This window comes from Plasmodium cynomolgi, chromosome 14 (genome assembly GCF_000321355.1).
Source record: "Plasmodium cynomolgi strain B DNA, chromosome 14, whole genome shotgun sequence".
Taxonomy (NCBI): domain Eukaryota; phylum Apicomplexa; class Aconoidasida; order Haemosporida; family Plasmodiidae; genus Plasmodium; species Plasmodium cynomolgi.
This window is the reverse complement of record NC_020407.1, coordinates 1,749,728-1,771,786: the sequence shown is the minus strand read 5'-3', so window position 1 is coordinate 1,771,786 and position 22,059 is coordinate 1,749,728. Positions and strand designations below refer to the sequence as shown.

The following is a 22,059-nucleotide window of genomic DNA, read 5'->3' as shown; positions in this document are numbered from 1 at the left end:
CTCCTGCGGGGGGTTCGCCGGGGAAGCTGGGAAGCGCTAGCCAGGGACGCCGGTGAGTTGATGAACCGGTGAGCCGCTCAGCTTCAGCGCCGCTGATATGCCTGTGTGTACGGAGGTGTTCGCCCACGTCCGACTCCTCGTTGTGCGTGCGTGTATGCTTTTATGGCGGGGAATGCGGAGGCCCCGTCTGGGGTGCCAATCGAGGGGCGTAAGCTTTCTACCACGTCTCTTCTGCCGCTTCTCCTCTGCCGCTTCTCCTCTGCCGCTTCTCTTCTGCCGCTTCTTCTCTGCCGCTTCTCCTCTGCCGCTTCTCCTCTGCCGCTTCTTCTCTGCCGCTTCTCCTCTGCCGCTCCCCCTCTTGGCGTATGCTTCCCACCTCTCGGTTGTCTTACAAATAGGCGTACTCGTATGACAGGGGGAAATCACCCGGCCTGCTATGCATCATGTTAAACGGTTGGGACGCTCGAAAAAAGGGGAAGACCCATTCTCACTTCGCGCCGGCCACGTGTCTGTCGCCCACGTGTACCACTGAGTATCTTTCCCTCGCCAACAAAAATATATCAAATATTTCTGTTCTGCAATTTTCCCTGAGTAGGGGGAGAGGGAGCGAATCTTCAAAAGGGGAAGCCAAAAGTGGGCGATCAAGTGATCCTCTTAACAATGCGTGATTGCGAAAAAAAATCTCCGAGGTGACACATTCGAGAGAATCAAAACCAGTTTGACTTTTCAGTGCCCCCGTTTTTGCTCGTATGTTTGTATCTTCTGCAGGCGTTCCTCAAATTGGTCATTTAAGCCGCCTTCCTCCAGAGCTGTTATCCGTATGCACAAATTGTGACAAGGAAAGGAATAAAAAAAAAAAAAAATAAAAAACAGTATTATGCGTTTAACATACGATCGGAAAGAAGCAAACATATGATTATGTTTCTTTTATTTAAACACTTTTGCGCGTTTGCATCCTAACAGTAAAAACTGTGATCGGTCGGTCACATGAAAAGCGATACGGGGTTACTTCCGCTGATTAACTGCCCGTTTTTGGTAACTCTTTAACAAAAAACAGGTATCAGAAAAGTGCAAGAAGTGTTTTCATTTTTTGCATCTTCGCAAAATATACATACGCCCAAGCATGTTATTTGCTAAAAGGATTTTTTTCCCATTTTTTTTGGAACATTTTGCGCATTTTTTTTGCTTCACAATGTTATGCATTATTTTTTTTTTTTTTTTTGGAAGATCCACCGAGGCGCAATAAATTTGCAAGGAAAATTCCCTGCACCAGTCCATTCCTTTTTTTTTTTCTCATTTTTGCCCCCGCGCGGGAAGGAAGATTAGCTAAACACATATATTCATGAGCGTGTAAAAAAGGGGCACCCATGGAAGTGTTAAATGCGCATGTAATGCAAATATAAATGTTGTATTTTTGTACGGCAGCACGTTTGTATTGTGACATGGTACACGTTTTTACGCATTACGTACGCGCCGCGCTTGAAGAGTCGCAAAGCCGCTCTCCTCCCCAGTGAAGGCACAAGCACGCCAACACGGGGGGACAGAACTCATCGTATTTTACTCTTCTGTTTTTGCGCCAGTGTGTCGCATCGGCATGTGGGAACTTGACCTGACCCTTCAGTCATTTGTTATTTTTTTTTTTTTTTCCTCACCTCTGCATTCTTCCTGTTCAGAGGAGCGAAAAGGAAAGAAAAAATAAACGTATGTAACGTTATACATTTGTGGGTGAACAATTCATGAAATTAAAATAAGAGAAAAAAAGAAAAAAACGTTTAGAGGGGAAGGCAAAAAAAAAAATGACCTTAAATGTCCTGAAGGCTCATCTCGCACGCTTGCTCCTTTTCTACGGGCACTCTTCAGTGTGATAAACGCATCAGACAAACGGGGCGCCTCGTGTGCGAGGAGAGTGTGCACATATGCATATGCGTATGCATACGTATTCTTGCACATGTTACCCGCGTAGGAGCGTCGGCGCAGCGCCCGAGGAGCCCTCGCGCCCGCGGACCGCTAGCCCCCCCTAACCGGTAGTTTTACGCGGACGTTACACACCGCATTATGCACACGTAGAGACAGGCAACGGCGCACCCCCTCAGGTGCGTATCACTATTATGTGGTTCATATGTCCCCTCTTCTTCGTCCTCGTAGCAGATCTGTTTCTCCCTCTCCTCGACTTGCGTTTTTTTTTTGTGAGAAGCGAGAAAAGGGAGAAGCTAGTCCCGATTTGGACCCCCCCCAAGAGTAGTAGTGCCCCTCTTTTTATACACAATGGGCATGCGGGGGTGAGGAAGGGGGCGCTCAGGGGGAGAAGCGTGTTGGCTGGCCATGGAAAAAGCAGCAGGGGGAAAAGTGGTCCAGGAGAAAATGGTGCTAGGGAACATGGTGCTGGGGAACATGGTGCTGGGAAAAGTGGTGCCACCTTTTTGAGGCCATCCCTGCTGCTCGCGAGGAAGGGCAGCGCGGAGGGGGAGCCAGCTGGAGAGGCGGCCTCATCCGGGGGAGTGCCAGCTGGAGAGGCGGTCTCATCCGGGGGAGTACCTACTTCAACTGTGAGCAACGACCCAAGTGAAGAACCCCCCACCCGGGTGCCCAAAACGAAGCGAACTAGCCCTGCAGGAGGTGCCAAAACGACAGGGATAAGCGACCCTGTGGATGAAAGCATAAAAAGAATCAAGGGAGAATACTACGACGTAGAAATTTGCGAGCTCCTCTCAAAAAGCTTCCTTTCCTATGCCAACTTTTTAATCCTAAATAGATGCCTGTGTGACTATCGCGATGGCCTAAAAACAGTGCAGAGGAGGATCATATGGAGCATGTACGAAATAAATAAAGGCGCAGAGAAGGGAAGTTATAAGAAGTGCGCCAGAATCGTGGGTGAAGTCATTGGAAAATATCACCCACATGGAGATAAAAGTGTATACGATGCGTTGGTTCGACTGGCACAAAAACATCACAATAGCAATCTGCTAATAAATGGATATGGGAACTTCGGATCAGTTGAGTATAACGCAGCGGCTATGCGTTACACGGAAGCTAAAATTTCAAATTTTTGTTACGATATACTGTTGGAAGAAATAAATGATGCAAATGTAGAGTACGTGAGAAATTTTGATGGGAATGAACTAGAACCAAAAGTGTTTTGTAGTAAAATTCCTCTCCTACTCATTAATGGATGTTCCGGTATTGCAGTGAGTATATTGAGTAACATCCCATGTCATAACTTAGTTGACGTGATCAACTGTACTATTAGCTTTTTACTCGACCCAAATATAAAGGAAGACCACTTAGCTGCTATAATTAAGGGACCCGACTTTTCCACAGGAGGGATCATCATAAGTAAACAGGATGAATTACAAAATGTGTATCAAACGGGAAAGGGAAACATAGAAATTAGAAGTAATGTCTTTCTAGAGTACACAAAAAATGACAAGATTTACGTGAACCATGTAAACGATTTGGCTAATTTACATTCAGAAGATGTAGATCCCAGGGGGAGTAAAAAATTAGTAATAAAAAATTTACCTCCAAATGTGAAGCCAAATGAACTGATCGAAAATATGATCAACATTTTGAATGAGAAAAAAAATGAACATGAAAATATTTTACAAAAAATAAGAGACGAAAGTGAAAAGGAGGACATGCGAATTGTACTAGAGTTGAGAAAAAATAGCCAAGTGGAACAAATAAATGACTTCGTCTCCTTCATTTTTAAGCACACACAAATGCAAGTTACCTACCACTGCAATTTTGTTTGCATTGGACATGAAAATAGTTACACGCAATTTTCGTTGAAGTCCTTCCTACAACTGTGGTGCGAAAATCGCATAAAATTTATCAGAAATAATTTGACAATAAAAAATCAAAACTTACTAAAAGAACTTCACATTATAGACTTGTACATCCTCATACAGAAAAAAATCTTGGAAATTATTTCCTTTCTCCAAAAAAACCAAAACATTGAAGAAATAAAAAAATTTTTTAAAAAAAATTTCCAACTTAATGATTATCAGATCCAGCATATACTCTCTATGAAGATACAAAAATTGGTCAACATTAAGAACGTCGATTTTGCTACACACAAGGAGAAAATTCTGACCCGCATGCAGGAGAACCGAGATCTCATCGCTAATGTGGATAAGATCAAGCGCCTCATCATTGACCAATTGGCTTACATAAAAAATAAGTATGGCACTAGCAGCGTAGGGAGGTTCGCACCTCCTCAAAGCGTTAAGTATAGGTACGTTTATATAAACCCACCCACACGCAGCCACCATTTTAAGGAAGACTTCATCTCACCGCCTACCCCCCAGCGGGATGACCTATCTAAGCTTGGAGGGGACGAGGAGAATTCAAAAGAGGAAAGCTTAAATTTGCAAAGCGATGCAGATCCAGGCGAACTGCACAACGGGGAAGAGCAACACACCGCAGTGGTGGATCCCACTTTGCCCAAGGGAAAGAATCAAAGGGGAGGAGTGCATGACGTGGAGGGCTTCCCCCCCTTGGAGGGCACCCAAAAGGAAGCGAAAAGGATAGACCCCTCGGTGCAATACAGGCACACCTACATCGACTCCATACACACGGACGTCAAAGATGTTTACAACAACGATCACGTGCTCGTCCTAATCACCTACGGAGGGTACGTCAAGAAAATCAAAATTGCGGAGAAGTTGAAAAATCACCAGAACAATATCATCAAGCTGTCCAACGTCAAATACATTTTGAAGGAGAATGAGGAGAGGCGACTCAAGGTTGGCGGAGCACACGAGGAGGCACCCAACGTGGCGGGAAGCGGGGCAGTCAACGTGGCGGGAAGCGGGGCAGTCAACGTGGCAGGAATCGGGGAAGCCAACGTAGCGGTAAGCGGGGCAGTCAACGTTGCGGTGAGCGGGGAAGCCACCTCCAATGCTAAGCCCACCACTGCCAACTCAACCAACTGCTACAAAGTGAAGAAAAGCATCCTGTGCAGAAACAAAGACAAACTACTACTGACGGACAGCCAGAACAAAGCCTACATCCTCAACGTGTGCGATCTGCAGACCTCGTCCTACGACTCCAAGGGAACGCCAATCAACCAAATCATCCACTGCTCAAAGAGTATCACCGGTATGACCAAATTCGAGGAAAATAAAAAATACCTCATCGTGTGCAGTGAAAATGGAAAAATGAAAGTCATAAACAATGACGTGTTCTTAAAAAAGAAAAAAAAAGGAATCAGACTTTTTAAAAATAAAAAAGATATCCATTTCAGCTACTGCAATTTTAGTGACAACTGTATTGTTGGTACGGCAAGTGGACACATAATTCAGTTCCCACTCATCAATTTTAAAATATCAAAAAAAAACTCCCTAGGGAATAAGTGCATCAATCTGGGGAAAAACGATAAAGTCGTGGACCTATTGGCATATGAGAACGACGAAAAGAGTGTCAAAAATTTTCAAATCATATTTCTTTCCAAAGGTGGTCATGGAAAAATGATCAACTTGGAGGAGCTCAAAGTGCAGAAGAAGAAGGGAAAGGGGTACAAAATTATGAAGTTTAAGCGGGCAAAAGGGGCCACCGCCCTCCGGGGCGAACAGGGAGAAGTAGGAAATGGGGAAGACGTGGGGAAAGAGGATGACATGAGAAAAGGGGAAGACATGAGAAAAGCGGAAGACGCGGGGAAAGAGAGTCAGGCACCCTCCCCCCACATGAGCAAACGGAATACGGACCAAACTTCCGCGCACAGCACAGACCCGGACGAATTTCTCGGGTTTAAACTGTATGACATGACAAAGAAGAATGACAACGACTTTCTCATCATGATTACCGACCATGCTGTTCTTATCCGGAAAAATATCACTCTCCTGAAAAAAAAAAACAGGAAGCACTCATCGCAGATTTACGCCAAGCTGAGCAAGCTCAACCGGCTCGTTTACTTCGACATTATGTAAACCCCTTGGGGTGTATGTCAAGTAGCCGTGACGGCGCGCACACACACGTGTGTACCTATAGTTATGTTTTCCCCCTCGTGGTTTTTTTTTGGGGGGGGCCCTTTAATATTTGCCTCCCACTTTAGCATGGGGAAAAACAACCCCAGAGGGCGAGCAAACCGCGCAGCGGAATGCGTGTGCATTTTCGCGAACAGTTTGTGCCCACAGGGCAAGATGATTTTTTTTTCTTTCCTTCTTTTATTCTTTTATTATTTCCTTCTTTTTTTCCTTCTTTCTTTTTTTCTCCCATGTGTAACGCCTGCACGGTGGGCTGCCAACACATTTGCCGTCGCACCAACTGGCGCCATGATATTCTACCTATATTATGCGCCCAGTCCGGCCATTTCATTTTGCACAGTTGTGCAGACGCGTCCACGTGACCGATTCAAAATACAGATTAGTACAGTTCGCCACAACGGAGGTAGTACTCAGTTGGGATTACTAAAAGTTCACTACATTGATGAAATGGTTCCTGTTGAATTTGAGAAGGAAAGACGTGATGGGGAGCAGGTTGGGAAAAACAAAGAGCGCGCTGGAGATACACACCATTTGGTGAATCAAAAGGGATTTAAAGCTTCATAAAAAAAAAAAAAAAAAAAAACAGCAACGTGCAGGGCGCTTTTTTTTTTAATTTATAAAAATTTAACAAAAAAAAAGGACTTGACATTTTTGCTTCACATTTTTGCTTCAAATTTTTGCTCCACATTTTTGCTTCGCATTTTTCCGCATTTCCCATTTAGACAGGCATATATACGTACGCTCGTACGGGTGCACCGAATGGGGGATCAAATTTTACGAAACTGCGCAGGGGCATATGGCTGGCTGGCCCCCTTTTCTGTGTGTATTTGGGGTGGGCACAAAGGGGGTGCTTCACAAGGGGGGGGCATCAGAGTTCACCTCATGCACATCGTGCAACTGGTACGGCGCGTGCAACTGGTATACCTCGTACAACTGGTATACCTCGTACAACTGGTATACCTCGTACAACTGGTATACCTCGTACAACTGGTACAACGTACAACTGGTACACCGCCCACACCGCGCACACCTCCGCGGGGCATAAACACGGAGGGGACTGTGCCGCCCCTCCCACACAGGCATGCCTGCACCCAATTTCAAGCCGAATTAACACCCCGCGGAAATCTACTTAAAATCCGGAGTGAGGTACTTGAGGAAGCCCAATTTCTTGGAGCCACGCTTGGCATCCTTCTTGGAGGAACCATTATATACCTCAGAGTAGTCTTTATTCCTGGAGTTGGACTGCGTGGAGGCATTATTCTCGCTGTTGTTCGTGTACTGATTCAGGTAGCTATAATTTGTTGGGGGGTACCCCCCAGGTCTTCCCACACTGCCACTTGAGTAGTACTTATTTTGTGAAAAGGGTATATTATTCATCACTGGGACATCAGGGTTGTTACTTGATCCGCCATAATTCACACCATGTGGCATGAAGGGGTAAAAGTGGTAGTAAGGGAAAGGAGGGATACTCCCATTAGGGTGCACAGGAGGAACACCAATATGAGGACTGTACATGTTATACTCATTACCATTCCCTCTAGCCCCCACTCCTCCACCAATAGATAAGGCATAATTACTACCAATAAAAATTAAAAGAAAAATAAAAGCAATTACACAAATACTTTTCCATTCAAACTGAACAATAAATGCATTAATAAGTTGTCCCAACATTTGAGCAGACAAAAAAGAAAAATCTTGATATAATTTGTGATCAGTTTTCATACACCTTAGCCATTCTTCACATTTGTCATTTAGGATGGGTAAATTAACTGTACCACATTTATGAGCATAGTATTGCTTCTTACACGAGTCTGATTCTTCTTTCACATTTTGCATCTGAATAGCTACTTTCTTGTTTATGTCTTCCCTAACGGACACGAATGTAAAATAAATCAGTGTCACTATTAGGGTTGTTATGATGATATTAAATATGACTCTTATCCACCTTTGGATGATATCAGGAGAGTATACAAAGAAATTTTTTATTTTGTGACTTTTGTTTTCTCTCATACTTAGTGCACTATAATTTGGGTACTTATTTTCGTACACTATCATGTGGTGATTATTATCGTGCATGAAGGAGTTATTTTCAAATTCCTTTATGTACGATAATTCAGATACGTTTGTGTTTTGGTCTCCGTAGTAACTATTCCAAAGTAGCTTTCTTTTTAACTTCCTACCACTTCGTATATTTCCCAGTACCAAGTGTGTACTTCCATACGGGTCTTTCCTCATCACCCCCTTCTTCCTTTTGATCAAATTTAGGCCCTTCTCATTGTTACAGCGGGTGCTCGTACGCATGCGCGCGGGGTTACTGCACAGGTGACTACCTGCGTGACTGCCCGCGTTGCTCCCTCCAGTGCTGCCAATTTTCCCCGTGCCTTTCTCCTTCTTTACCAACGAGTGGAGATGCTTATCCCTGCACTTGTGCGCCCCGTCGTGGGGCGAACTCCCGATCAGGAAATTCTGGTAGCTGTTCAGGTCGTTCGAGTTGTTCTCCAGGTTTATGGTGTCGTTCTCCTCGCTGCAGGAGTAGTGCTTGGCATCCTCGATCGGGATGATGGGCAGCTTGCTCTCGCAGATTTTCATCTTGTTTGGGCGCGCGCTGGGGTGTGGTTGTGGTAGGTAAGGCTCGGCTGGGATCCGTTCGGTTCAGCTAGTTTTGTGCTCTGTTCGGTTCAGCTAGGTTTTGTTATTATCTGTTCAGTTCAGCTAGCTTTTGTTGTGCTCTGTTCAGTTCAGCTAGTTTTTGTTATTATCTGTTCAGTTCAGCTAGCTTTTGTTGTGCTCTGTTCGGTTCAGCTAGCTTTTGTTGTGCTCCGTTTCGGTGCCTTTCTCTCCCTTTCCTTCGCGTCCTCACCCTTCTGTGCTTCTCCCTCTTCAGACTCTCGCTCCTGCCTTCCCTTCGTGCTCCCTTGCTCACATCCCGTTCCGCTCACATGTGTGGCACATGGCACGGGCTTCTCTCGGGGGGGAAAAGGCCTCTTCGATTCGTGTCGTGTGTTGCGTATGTGCAAGTGCTGCGCTGCTCATGTTATTTACCAACAGATGTTGCGTTACTGGGGGGTACGTCACTCGGTGTTTTCCACTCAGTGTTCTCCACTCGGTCTTTTCCACTCGATGGTTGCCTTTACTCGGCTGCCACTTTGTCGTTGCCACTTCGTCGTTGGGCTTCTCCCCCGGGTTGTTATTTTTTTGGCTCACTTAGAACAAAAAAACGGGTTGCGCGACGCATTATTTCGTGCACTCGCAGGCACGTCCTTGCGTACCGACGTAAAATGGAGGCGAAGCTCTAATGCAACATGCCAATCGAATGCGCAGATCGTTTTCTGCTCTCAGGCATTTTCCCAAGTAGCGGCGACCGTTGACTCATAAAAACTACGGTTAAAAGGGCGGCTTCACTGTGCGCGTTTTCGCAACCGTTGGCATGTACTTCGTAAGTGATTCGTAACTTCGTACGTGATTCGTAAGTACTGCATACGTATTATGTATGTATTACGTATGTATGCTTACGTGTAAATGAATCTGCCCCACTTGCTTTTGTAACTGATGGCGAATTTGAAACAATTCTCTTTTTTTTCAAATAGCTAGCGCAGTTTTGCCTGAACAAGCAAGGCGAAATTTAGAAAAAAAAAAAAAAAATAAAAAAAATAAAACAAAATAAAATAAAATGAAATAAAATGAAAAAAATAAAAAATAATAATAAAATAAAACGAAATTCTCCACTCAATCTGCTTACACGAATTTTTACTTACGTAAAATAAAGTTGGCTTATTTATTTTATTTCGTTTTTATCTAAACTTAATTGAACATTCTTTTACCTTTGCATTAAATGACGTACTTATTTGCAAACAGTTCGTTATACCTTGGGGAGGCCCTTTTTCGTTTCACTCCTCAGCGTTGTGCGTTATGATTGAGGATTTTTCCCCTCCTTTCGTTGTCATTAGGAAATTGCCTCCATTTTTTGCCGCATTTTCCGTGTTCTATTTTGATACGTTTTTTTCGCCTTCTTAATGCGACACCGACGATGGGGTCAAAAAGGAACAAAAAAATGAACACGTAAATAATCCTGTGTTTGTTTGTCCCCTCCCGTTCCATGCGTAACTGAGCATGGTGAGGGATGTTCCCTCGCAGATATTTTTTTCGTGGCGTAAAAAAGGAAAATGAGAAAATCGCAATAGGCCAATTAAAGATACAAAAATGTAAAAAAAAAAAAAAAAAAAAAAAGGGTAACTCATTTTATTGCAAATGGGTATGCCAAAATAAGTCGTTTGTAAAAAAAGCGATCGGATGAGGCTGAAAGAAAATCAGTGCCTTTGCTATGGGAATACCTTTTTATTAAAACAAAAATAATTTCCCTATTTGTACGCTGGAATGCGAATGCTCCCTCTCCTGCAGATCAGTTCTGCGTCGACTGTTTATATGCGTAAGGGTAGGCGTAGGCAGCCCCTGTGTATTCACCAAGCGATGTTATTTATGTGTACATTTAAATTATATCGCTCGCTAATTAAAACGGTGTGCTGTTGCGATAATGTAGAACGTGAAGCTATTCCACGTGCGACCCAAAAGGGGCAAACGGAGAGAAGAGAAATTAAAAAAAAAGGGCAGAGCTAACTCTTTCAAGTAGCACATGTTGAACAGTTTTAAGTTTTAATTTTTAAGCGACACTGATTTGTGCCTTTGTATAGACTTCCTTTTTTTTTTTTTCTTCCCTATTTTGTATGACAACATTGAAAAGGTTTCTCCGTGAAGAATGTTGCCCTTTTTTTACGAAGGCGCGCATGGTACCATCACCTTCGAAGGTTATGCCCAGGGTTTACACACTGGGGGAGGATTCATTGTTAAGCGAAAACAATTTGCTGCTAAAAGGGGGGGGAGAAAGCAAATTTTACAATTTCTTCATTTCCCCTTTTTAATTAATCTGTCGAACGCAAAAAATTACAAATCATGTGTCATCCCTTAAGTTTAATTTTTACATGGATGGGGTGTCCCTTTATTTTTTTTTTGCCTCCCCCTTTTAAGGCGAAATAAAAATGTTAGTAGTAGTAGACCTTTTAAATAAGCCCTGTTCAAATGTGTGCAGTGAACTGATGAAAAAAAAAAAAACACGCACTACCTGCAAAGGGGCAGCGTGCCATTCGCCGGAACGTAAGAATGATGCAAAAATGCATGTTACATTTGGGATTAAAATGAGGAGAATATTTTTAAATGAAGACATTGCAAAACAACAATTTTTAAGGTAATCCCTCTGCGTTCCTCTTTTCCTCCTTTTTTGATTCACCCCATTTGTATGTACCCCTCTCTGACATGTTTAAATCGGTACGGTACTCATAAATTGCAAAAAAAAAAAAAAAAAAATAGAATATGTCAATTGTGTAAAAATATCCGGGCAGAATTTAAGGACGTCAAGAGTACACTGACGTAGGCCCCTTTTGCATACGTCATGTCCAAGGGGTATTTTTCCCGAGGACTTTTCCATCCACACAAGAAGAATTAGAAATAATTATTTCTATAACAATGCATAATTCGTTTTAGTCACCTTTTCGAAAAATTGCTAGAGGGACACAAATTGAAGGAAGCTTTTTTGAGCATTCACAGGGCACTTTGCGCACGCAAAAATAAGCGGCAGGGGGGGATTTTCCGCGTTCAGCGCTACTGCGCTCTACTGCAATTTATTTTGCGTGGACGCGACTGTTGGATGTTATTTTGCGCAGTTGCATACTGTACATGTACGTACGCATGCAGGCGTACATGTAATGTACCTACGTGTGTGTGTTTCCCTATTCGACTCTGCCCTCGCACACGTGGCGCTGTGAGCTCGCTGCATTTGCCACGTACACAAATTTGCCACGTACACACGTTTGCCACGCACACACGTTTGCTGCTCTACTTTTACTGCTCCACTTTTGATGCCCCATTTTGATGCTCCACGTTTTCCCACCCGCTGACCCTTGTATGTACATGCATACTTGCGTGTATGCATATGTTCACATATAACGTACCTACACCCATCCGCATGGGGGATAAACAAACAAAGGCATCTCTCCGTAGACATCACCGCAGCACACAAATTAACAAATGAAAAATTAGCCATACCTGTGGGTCTACCTTTCCATATAAATGTGAGTACCTGCATAACCCCACCCCCCCAGGTGGTTACATTTCATTTTTGTAATTTTTTCCCCTCTTGCATTCTCTAAATAAAGTGCATGTGTGTGTGTATATATATATACATTATATGTGTACCACTCGCGAGGCACTGTATCCTTCGGGTAAGGCCAAACAAAGGGATTTATTTTATTTTATTTTTTTTTTTTTTCCCCTTCCCTGTGCTTAAATTTTTCCCTGGATCTGTAAGCAATAGCAAGATGGGCAATGTGTGCACATGGTAAGCTTCTTCAACGAGTTAAAGAGCAGAAAGGAGGTGTGGGGAGTGGCCCGTGTTGTCAATTGTGGCAAAATAAAAAATGACAACTCGAAATGAGAGAAAATAGAATGGTTGGATCCCAATATGGGAAGGCCGCACAACGAGGAGATTGGTCGCTTGATTGGAAATTTTCTCTTTTTTAAAAAAAAAAAAACGGCCGCTGGATGATGCGCATGGGTGTTTCCCAAGTGGGGAAGAAAAAGGCGGAATGAGAACAAACAAATTGGCGGAATGAAATAACAAATTGGAGGAATGAAATAAACAAATTGGCGGAATGTGCAAAGTGTGCGAAGGCGTCGCGGGGTGCATAGCAAATACACAGCTAAACGCAGCGAACTGCGAAAGGGCACTGTGTGGGAGGAGGGAAGTGACGAACGGACACTTCGCCCAGCCAAGCGAGTATGCGAACGCAGCAATTTATATTCCGCGCCGGCACGAAACGCATCGCCATGTGCTTTGCCATATGCATCGTCAAGTACAACGCGAAACACGTGGCAAAGCACATGGCGAAGCACATGGCGATGCAAGATTTACCAAAAACACTTTCACACTGTACACTAATTACGCATGTTCACGCGCATTCGAACGCACTGTGTGTACTCGTGAGGCATAACGCGTTGCCGTCCGCGAAAAAAAAAAAAAACGAACAGATGAAAAAATAAGTTAACAAATACAGAAACGCTTGAACAAATAAATACACAAACACGCGAACAAACAAATACACAAACGCGTGAACAAATAAATGATAAGCGAAAAATAACCCCCGCCGACAATCACCCCCCCCACACACACTTCCTCACACCTTTCGAAGGAGACAAGGGAAAGGAATTCCTGACGAACAGAACACTTCAACCATGAATGACAAAGATATACAAAAGCAGTTCGAAAAGTATGAAGAAAATGTAAAACGGAATAGCAAAAAAAATATCCTTAGCGATAAATCCAAGAGTAGCATCGATGAAGGAAAAAGCAATTTGTCCAGTTCCTCCTCAATGAATAAAAGGGAAGACGGAGGAGACTCCCAATATAAGCCAGCGCACAATGATTCCCAGGAAGAGAGTCATCTCTCCGGCACAAATCAGTTGCCTTCCTCAGCCGCGAACAAGAAAATACTCATAAGTAAGTCCCCTCCGCGTCATGCTGCGGGGGTTCCGCGGATGCTCCGAGGGTGTGCGAGGCATTCTCAGTGGGGGAAGTTCGCCCCACTGACCCGCATCACTAGCTCAATTCACTGACCCGCTTCACTGACCCGCATCACTAGCTCAATTCACTAACTCGTTTCACTAACGCACTTCACTGACCCGCTTCTCCACCCCCCCGCGCAGGTGAGGAATACTCCAGCGACGGAGACGAAACGGAGTGCCTGAGCGAAGCGGACAAGAAGGAAATGGAGTTTAACGAATTAGACATGGCGAAGCTGAGTGTGGGGCAAAGCAAACGCATGTCAGTGAGTGCAGAGGCATACGGAGAGTGGAACAAAAAAAAACTGAACTTTGTCCCAAAGGTATACAAAAAGGAGGAAAGCGAAAAAGAAAAAATAAGAGAAGCTTTAAATGACTCCTTCTTATTTAATCACCTAAATAAAAAAGAAATGGAAACTATCGTTGACGCCTTCTTTGATGAACATGTCGAAAAAAATACCAATATAATTAACGAAGGAGAGGAAGGAGATCTACTCTATGTAATCGATCAAGGAGAAGTAGAAATTTTTAAAATGAAAGAAAACAAAAAGGAAGTATTAACCATCCTCAAGTCCAAAGATGTATTTGGAGAATTGGCTCTACTGTATAATTCCAAAAGGGCTGCCACAGCAAGAGCCTTAACAAAATGTCACTTATGGACACTAGATAGGGAATCATTTACTTACATCATCAAAGATAATGTCGCAAAGAAAAGAAAAATGTACGAAGATTTTCTCACACAGATTTCTATACTGAAAGATATGGATCCTTATGAGAGGTCCAAGGTTGCAGATTCTCTAAAAACGAAAACCTTTTCAGATCAAGAAGTAATTATTAAGGAAGGGGAACCAGGAGATACTTTTTATATAATCATTGATGGAAACGCTTTGGCTATAAAAGACGAGACAGTTATTAAGACGTATGGTAAGGGAGACTATTTTGGAGAGCTAGCCCTTTTGAAGAACCAACCTAGGGCTGCTACTGTTAAGGCGAAAGATACATGTCAGGTGGTTTACCTTGACAGGAAGAGCTTTAAGAGGCTTTTAGGACCCATAGAAGAAATTCTTCACAGAAACGTCGAAAATTACAGGAAGGTCCTCAAGCAGTTGGGCCTCGACACGGCTTGCATTGAGGGGAACTGACCGACCCACGCAGGGGGGAAGCGGTGAGGGGGAAGCGATTAAGGGGAAGCGATTAAGGGGAAGCGATTAAGGGGAAGCGATTAAGGGGAAGCGATTAAGGGGAAGCGATTAAGGGGAAGCGATTAAGGGGAAGCGATTAAGGGGATACTATGAAGGAGAAGCGCCCTGCGTGGAATGCCCTATGTGGGACGCCCTGGGTGAGGCCTTGTCCTAGCGTGTCGCCTCTGCGCGTAAAATTTTGTCCAGCTTTTAAACGACACGCGTAAGACAGTTGTGCCCATGGGCTCGCGGAAGACGTGGCGGTAAAATGAAATGAGCGATGCAAAGATTGCAGGAGTTGCGAAGGGACGCCTCCCCTCGCGCAGCCGACTCAAGCGAAAGCGAGTTTTTCCCCCCCCTTGGTCAAGTTCGCCCATTTCATTGATCCCCAGCCAACTATGTGGACCCTATTTACACATTTGTTCGGCCAATTCTGATGCCAGTAAAAGGGGGAGGGGAGGGGGGAAATGCACACCTTGTACAGATTTGCAGCGCGGCTAGTATAACTCCCCCCCCATTTGCCATGCGGTGGGGAAAACAAAATTGTTAATTCTTTTTTTATTCCCCTCCCCTGTTTTTCCATTTTTTTTTTTTACGTTAAAAATTTTACTCATTTTAAGATTTTGTAACTCCGCGTGGCGGCGAGGAGGAGAAGCGGCCAAACGGTCACACGGTCACGCGGTTACACAGCCATACGGTCACACGGTTACACAGCCACACAGCCGTACATCCACACAGCCGTACATCCACACAGCCGTACATCCACACAGCCGCACAGCCGTACAGCTCCGATGGAACACCGCGGGACGACGTTCCCCCGCGCGTCCCACTCCAAAACGATGGCACCACGTCTGGAGACGCCAAGGTGGCCAAAATGGAATGAAAAACAGACAAGGCGCTTTTTTCTCCGTTAAAAGGAAACTGCCGCCCATTTAATGACATCTCTTGTGCGCCATTTTTTCCAGCTTGGATGCCCTCCAATATTTTTTTCATGTTACGCATGGGCAAGTGTAACAAAACGGTATGTCATCTTTTTTTTGGGAGAATGACATTTCGAACGTTTAACTATTTTATTCGCTCTCCCTTTTAATCGTTTAACAAAATTGTCAATCTTTTTTTTCCCCGTCCAAATGGAAAGCAAAATGGAAAAAATGCGACTTCACTTCCACGTTAAAAAAAATGGTCACGTAAAAATTATGCGGAGTTAATGATGAAAATATTTCCTGAGTGTGTCACAACGCAAAACCGGTGACAATTAATTAGGGAAAAAAAAAAAAAAAAAAAAATAGCCACGCAGCCCAGCAGCAAAAGTTGACACAACCGATATGTGCGAACAGCCAAAATGCAACTTTTAAAATGGTGAAAAGTCGGGATGTTCAAACGTTCAGTGTCGCTAGCAAATGACCACCTTCGTAGTTCCACGTTTCCCCCCCGCGAAAAGAAAAACTTTGCATACTTCACTTTGTCCTCGCCCTTTGCAACTTTAAACGAGAAGCGCAACAAAAAAAAAAAAAAAAAAAACAACACATAAAGGAGACACAAAGGAGACGCAAAAGAGACTAAACACCGGCGCAAAAACGCGAACGAATGTTGCCGTGGCAAGGGCCCTCCCCTGTGAAGCAGCAAATATGAGGATGTTAAATCTGTCTAGAGTTGACTCAAAGTCGATTCATATTTGATAAGATACTCCTGATGGATATGCATTCAACATAGTGCATCCACGGACATAGTATGAATATCCACACTGCAAACAACTTAACACACACGAGGAGGTCACTCCAACAGACACCCACAGGTGTTATTGTATGCACAGTAGATAAACTCATAACAAATAAAAAGACAAAATGATCAGCTTGGCGAGGGGCATACTCTATCACACGTACGGTCGGAACTTGGGTAACTTTTTATTCAACACATTTTTATTTTTTGCGAATTATTTGAATTGCGTTTGTCTCGTTTTGAAGAAGGTAAGTTGAGCTCAACAGACAGGTGTGTCATAACACAGTTGCTATGGTTCTTATGGGTGGAGGGATGCCCCTACCTACGTAGAGGCAACAACTGTAACCTGCTTCCGCCCCCCACACACACTCCTTTTTCCCGCAGATATCATGCCTATTCGACAGAACGAACTATACAGAGCTATGCAGTAAACGTGAAAAACGATAATGCCACATTGTGTTTTGTTTTTTACGCAATATTTTATTTTGCTTTGTTTTGCTTTGTTTTTCTTCGCTTTGTTTTGCTTTGTCTTTCTTTGCTTTGTTTTGCTTTGTCTTTCTTTGCTTTGCCTTGCTTTATTTCCCTTTTCGTTCCGTTGCCCACGCAACGTTAAGGTGTTTGCACATGTGCGTGGCAAAGCGAGCTGTGCCTGCGTGTGCCGCGACCGTACGACGTGAAAAAAAAAAAAATGCCCAAATGATCAACGCGCATGTGCGCAAATGTGCTTGTATCAAAATAGGCCAGCAAGCAGAATTACCTTACGCGCCGCACCATTTGGAGGGCCCCCCAAGACATCCAACGTACCTTCCCCTCTGCGCAGGCCTGTGCAACATTAAACGAGCAAATATGAGCGGACTCCAAATGGAAAATAAAAATTTAGGCCTCTTAAGTATTGCCCCTATTAACGATGTAGAAACGTTAAACAAATCTCTGCTCGAAATGGAGACTGAAATAAACGAGCGTCTGTCCACCGAACTTGAGGATTTTTATGACGACGAATATAACTTCGTACGTGCTCCACCACGCGCGCGGTCGAACGGGCGATTGATCAGACGATCGAACGGGCGAACGTATACAGGCAGACAGACCCACAACGGGGCGCACATGCCCGCAAATTCTCTCTTGCATACACATCGTTTCTTCTATTTCCTTTAACCCCATCAGGACTTCATTGCCATGGTTCAAGAAAACGATTTGGACGAGTAAATGCGGGGAACCCCACAGATGGAGAAGCAGGCGAAGGTAGTTTTTCCCCCAGGGCGTCCCTTTCCCCTCTGCACAAACTGCTCCATTTAAAAGTTTTAAAGAACACGTTTTTTTTTTTCTTTTTCTTATATTTTTTTTTCCTTTTTTTTTTTTTTTTCCTTTTTTTCCTTTTTTTCCTTTTTTTCCTTTTTTCCCGTTTGTTTTACTCCATTTCAATTAGCCTTATAATTTTCTGCACTTCTTGGACCTTTTCCCTATGCCATAAGTAATATCTGCAAAATTGGCAAATTGTTAAAAGGGGGGTACGCGTGTAGCAATAAAAAAGGGCATCTCGCACAGGTGCAAAAATGCGGTGATGTATGTGTCCCCTCATTTGCGTTGGAAGCAATTCACCCGTGATGTGAGCAGCGAAGTGTACACACAAGTACACACCGGAATGGGTGCCGTTGTGGTAGAGACCATATAAGCGGGTGGCCCCCGTACAACGACAAACTCCAAGTTTTTGTTCCCCTCGTTTTCTTCGCTTTACCTGTTCATGTCGCTGTGGTTACTCTCCTGTAAGAGGGATAGCAGCTCCTTAACCAGCTGAAGGTTACTTTCGAAATGGCAAAGAAAGAATTTTTTTCTATTCTGTGAATAAAGAAATAAATTCTGTTGCAATATATTTATATATTTTACAATTTCATTTGTTTTCCCCTTTTTGGAAGAGCTTTCCCTATTTTGTAGCCCACCCATGATTTTGTTAATTTTGACCTTAACCCTGTCCAGCAGAATGGTAATTGTGGCCTCTGCTTCAAGTATGTATATCTCATTTAAGATGGCCTTGTAGAGTAAAAATAAATAAAATGGGGGGGACTCCCTCAACAATCTTTGCTCATTTGCCTGACTAGCCTTGTTCACTGCGTCATGACATCTTTTTAGTTTTTGTGCAAAGTCCTCACGAGGTGAGGAGCTCTCCGCACGTTTGAAGTAATCCATAAATACATAGTTGCTAAATGAGTAGAAAAATAATATCAAGTCATACTTCCCCGCGTCATGCAAATTGGTACGTGGGATGTACCTCTCGTCTTCTTCCTCCAATTTCTTCGCATTGGAGTTATTCTTTCCCTCTTTAGTGGGGTCCCTTTTCACAGAAGGTTCGCTCTCTGCTCCAAACGAACATCCATTCGATAATCCATCAAAGTTAATATGTCCCGTGAGATGGTCCAGTAGTTCCCTTTCCACACACCTGATATTGTCATTTTTTACATTACACATGCTAATATTAAAGAGAAGGTTGATTAGCGGGGGAGCTGCTACATACTGGTAGTACTTCCTAACAAGAGCACACAGATCGAAATAAAACAAATCATCCTTAATGTTCGCCTTTACGTAAGAAGACATTATTCTTACGACTTGTTCATAATTCATGCTGCATAGTCTGCCTCTCACTACAGGAATAAATTGCGTTAAAATGCTTTTTCCAGAATGCAGTCGGCTTACAATGGTCACTATTTTTAATATTTCGTTTATTTGAAATTTGTCCAAATTTTTTAATATATCATTGTTTATACAGTCCCATTTTATTTTACTGAAGTTTTTAGACTTATATGTGTCACTCACGCATTTTACAATTAGCTGCGTTGGCGTGTTAATAACGCCTCCTCCTATCAATCTTCTGTTTTGTGGCCAACTGGCCGGCGATACAGGAATGAAAAGGCGACAAAACGGCTGGTCATTTTTCTTATAAGTCAAAAGTGCGCAAAATTTTCTTACACCTTTAGCGTTTCCCCAACCTGAAGGGACCATTGAGCGAACGGGCGCTTTTGCAAATTGGGCTCACCGCAGTGGAGTATATCCTATGAGGTTACTTTACTCGTTCCTCCAAATGGGTAAGGAAAGCAGCCTGTCAAAAATGGAGTAACAAAAATGACGCGGTGAAAGTGACCTCTTAACTTAACTTCTGCAACGTTTGCAAACAGATCGCGCTAATGACGGCCCAGAGCTAGCCAAAAAATATTTTTCTCTTTTTTTTTTTTTTTTTTTTTTTCCCTATTTCTGCATTTTTCACCTGAACAGTTCATAAAAAAGTGAGCATGTAATTTCTGGAAAAATTGTGAACCAGCGCGGGAAAGAAAAATTATATCTATCATTTTAGCAAGGTTCCATATGAGGCACACGTGCTTTTCTTTAAAAAATAAAGGTTAATATGTCTATATTTCGCTTTGCTTAACAATTTCAAAATGTAGAAAAATGCTAATTTATTCGCGTGCGATTTGCATTTTTACGCATGTTTGTAGGAGTTGCCGCCTCTCTCTCTTACCAATTGCGCTGCTCCTTTCCCGTTGAATTAAAGTCAATAGACTTTTCAGCGAAAAAAAAAACTCCCCCAGCGTGAACATCCAACATTAATACGACGTTGATGTATCCTGGCGAGCTTTATGCGTGGGGGGAAGTAAACATATCTTCTAAAAAAGAGCCCCCCCAAAAAAGGGGAAAAAAACAGTTAACTTTTCCCATCATGTACGGTCTGAAAGTGGCCACATGTTGGTGTAGATACATTAGTGCACAAAATAAAGGAAGTGCTGTGTTGCACCTTTTCTGCGTAATGTTCATTTTCTAACTTGGGAGAAATTTCGGATATACTAAAAAAGATGAAATGAAAAAAATGAGGATGCATGTTGCTAAGTACGTAGGTAAAGTTTTGTCCAACCCTGTGTTTCCCTGTCCGTTCCCCAAAATATCGACATTTTGAAAAACCCTCGTGTCAACCTGAGAAACGCCCACATTTGTACATACCCGCACACAGAAAGAAAAAAAAAAAAATTCACACATCTAAACAGGCAAATATATACTCCCCACACACACCCATTAGTCAACCACTTCCTTAAAATGGACCAAGGGGTGGAAAAACTGCTGAACCAAATCAACGACTTGGAGTCTAAGAACCGGTTGATTAACATGCAAATCGAGGAGATGAAAACCACTGAAAAGGAGTTGCAAAAAAGTGAGAAGGAGGTAATACCCCCGTAGATACACATCTCTCATTAAAAATTGGGAAAATTCCCCCTTCAAAAGGTTTTCCCTTTATCCATTCTGCCCTCTCATCTTTGAGCGATTAAAATTTTTTTTTTTTTTTTTTCCCAATCATTTTGGCTAGCTCGTGTCAGACATAGAAAGCATCTGCAAGCAGCTGAAAAGTATGGAAAAGGAGGAAATCGAATTGGTGAGGAGCTGCCGGGAAGAGACTTTTGAGCAGTGGGCGTTTGCTCAGTTAGCATTTGCTCAGTTAGCATTTGCTCAGTTAGCATTTACTCAGTTAGCGTTTACTCAGTTAGCGTTTACTCAGTTGGCATTCGCTCAGCATTTGTGCCATGCCGCTTGTGCGTATCTCTACACACGTGCAACATGCGCTTGTGCCTCCATCACCACAAACACCTCTTTTGCAACCAACCAGAATAACGACATAACCCGCGTTAACCTAATATGCAAAAATGTGGAAGCGACACTGCACAACGAATTTGTGAAGGTCGAAATAGCAGGTTACATTTCTAAGATGCGCCCCGTTATGGGACGTGTTTGCGAATGCCAACCAAAATGGCGGCGTTCATTTTTCGCACCCCTATTTTTTAATGCTCTTATGTGAATATAATCCTAGCCCACTGCACAGGTGGCAGGATGATGGTGCTTAGCTGTATCCCTACTCGCAGTCAAATAACACATAGTAGGGTACACCAAATGGGTATAACTCCTAAAGTAGAAACCATACATTGGTGAACCTCTCCCCCCCCTCCTTCGCATTTCTTACCTAACCCTATCCGTAGCTCAAAAAATCAATCAAGTATATTACCATGAAGAAAATGACAAGAACATCAACACCGATTTGGGCAAAAGTGCTGACAAGGTAAAAGACTGTCTAAATAAAATGGACCATTCCAATGACGACTTGATTGCGTTAAAGGAGGTGCGAAAAAAGAATTTTCTTTTAAATAATGTTTCGATAGAGGACCTGTACGAAATTTATGAGGTAAAAAGGAAAATTAAAAAAAATACACAACTTGGTTTGCGTAACATTTCGAGCAGGTGCTCCGACTGTTCGAGTTACTGCATTGTAAGGGTCGAATGAAATGCGCCCCAATGGCTTTTTCCCCTACCGAAGCATTAGCCCATTCTATGTGCCTTTTCTTTTTAACTCGTTTTTGAGTGCGGTTCCACCTACCCATTCACACATCGCACAAACTCCAAATGAACAAACTGCGTACTCATCACATGTAGGACACCAAAGAGCAATACCAAGAGAATTCCTTCAAAAATCAGTGCCACAAAATTGCCATTGTCGATTATAAAACTCATTCGTGCTTTTGTAACCCCACACACTTGAT

At 43.1% G+C, this 22,059-nt stretch overlaps 6 protein-coding genes across 6 annotated transcripts in view; 4 read left to right on the top strand and 2 right to left on the bottom strand.

Moving 5' to 3' along the window:
• Window positions 1-1,796: 1,796 nt before the first annotated feature.
• Window positions 1,797-5,927, top strand: PCYB_144900 (DNA GyrAse a-subunit; the record flags this gene model as incomplete). Its single annotated transcript, XM_004224961.1, has 2 exons — window positions 1,797-1,861; window positions 2,192-5,927. The coding sequence occupies 2 exons, from the start codon at window positions 1,797-1,799 to the stop codon at window positions 5,925-5,927; spliced, it is 3,801 nt and encodes a 1,266-aa protein (XP_004225009.1).
• A 1,183-nt stretch (window positions 5,928-7,110) lies between these two features.
• On the bottom strand, window positions 7,111-8,298 carry PCYB_144890 (hypothetical protein; the record flags this gene model as incomplete). The annotated part of the gene is made up of 1 exon (XM_004224960.1): window positions 7,111-8,298. A coding segment is annotated over exon 1 (1,173 nt), but the record flags the coding sequence as incomplete, so codon positions are not given.
• A 4,967-nt stretch (window positions 8,299-13,265) lies between these two features.
• On the top strand, window positions 13,266-14,734 carry PCYB_144880 (cAMP-dependent protein kinase regulatory subunit; the record flags this gene model as incomplete). The annotated part of the gene is made up of 2 exons (XM_004224959.1): window positions 13,266-13,530; window positions 13,737-14,734. 2 exons carry the CDS (start codon window positions 13,266-13,268, stop codon window positions 14,732-14,734), a joined length of 1,263 nt encoding a protein of 420 aa, XP_004225007.1.
• Window positions 14,735-16,617: 1,883 nt separating this feature from the next.
• Window positions 16,618-17,698, top strand: PCYB_144870 (hypothetical protein; the record flags this gene model as incomplete). The annotated part of the gene is made up of 4 exons (XM_004224958.1): window positions 16,618-16,740; window positions 16,877-16,939; window positions 17,354-17,500; window positions 17,657-17,698. Exons 3-4 carry the CDS (start codon window positions 17,354-17,356, stop codon window positions 17,696-17,698), a joined length of 189 nt encoding a protein of 62 aa, XP_004225006.1. The 5' UTR covers window positions 16,618-16,740; window positions 16,877-16,939.
• Window positions 17,699-18,224: 526 nt separating this feature from the next.
• PCYB_144860 (hypothetical protein) lies at window positions 18,225-19,370 on the bottom strand (the record flags this gene model as incomplete). The annotated part of the gene is made up of 1 exon (XM_004224957.1): window positions 18,225-19,370. A coding segment is annotated over one exon (1,143 nt), but the record flags the coding sequence as incomplete, so codon positions are not given.
• A 1,049-nt stretch (window positions 19,371-20,419) lies between these two features.
• PCYB_144850 (hypothetical protein) overlaps window positions 20,420-22,059 on the top strand; it is a gene marked incomplete at both ends in the record, with an annotated part of 2,089 nt that continues 449 nt past the window's right edge. The window contains 4 exons of the mRNA XM_004224956.1: window positions 20,420-20,695; window positions 20,838-20,903; window positions 21,135-21,219; window positions 21,502-21,788. Coding sequence (XP_004225004.1) covers window positions 20,420-20,695; window positions 20,838-20,903; window positions 21,135-21,219; window positions 21,502-21,788 — 714 coding nt within the window. The remainder of the gene's footprint in view (window positions 20,696-20,837; window positions 20,904-21,134; window positions 21,220-21,501; window positions 21,789-22,059) is intronic.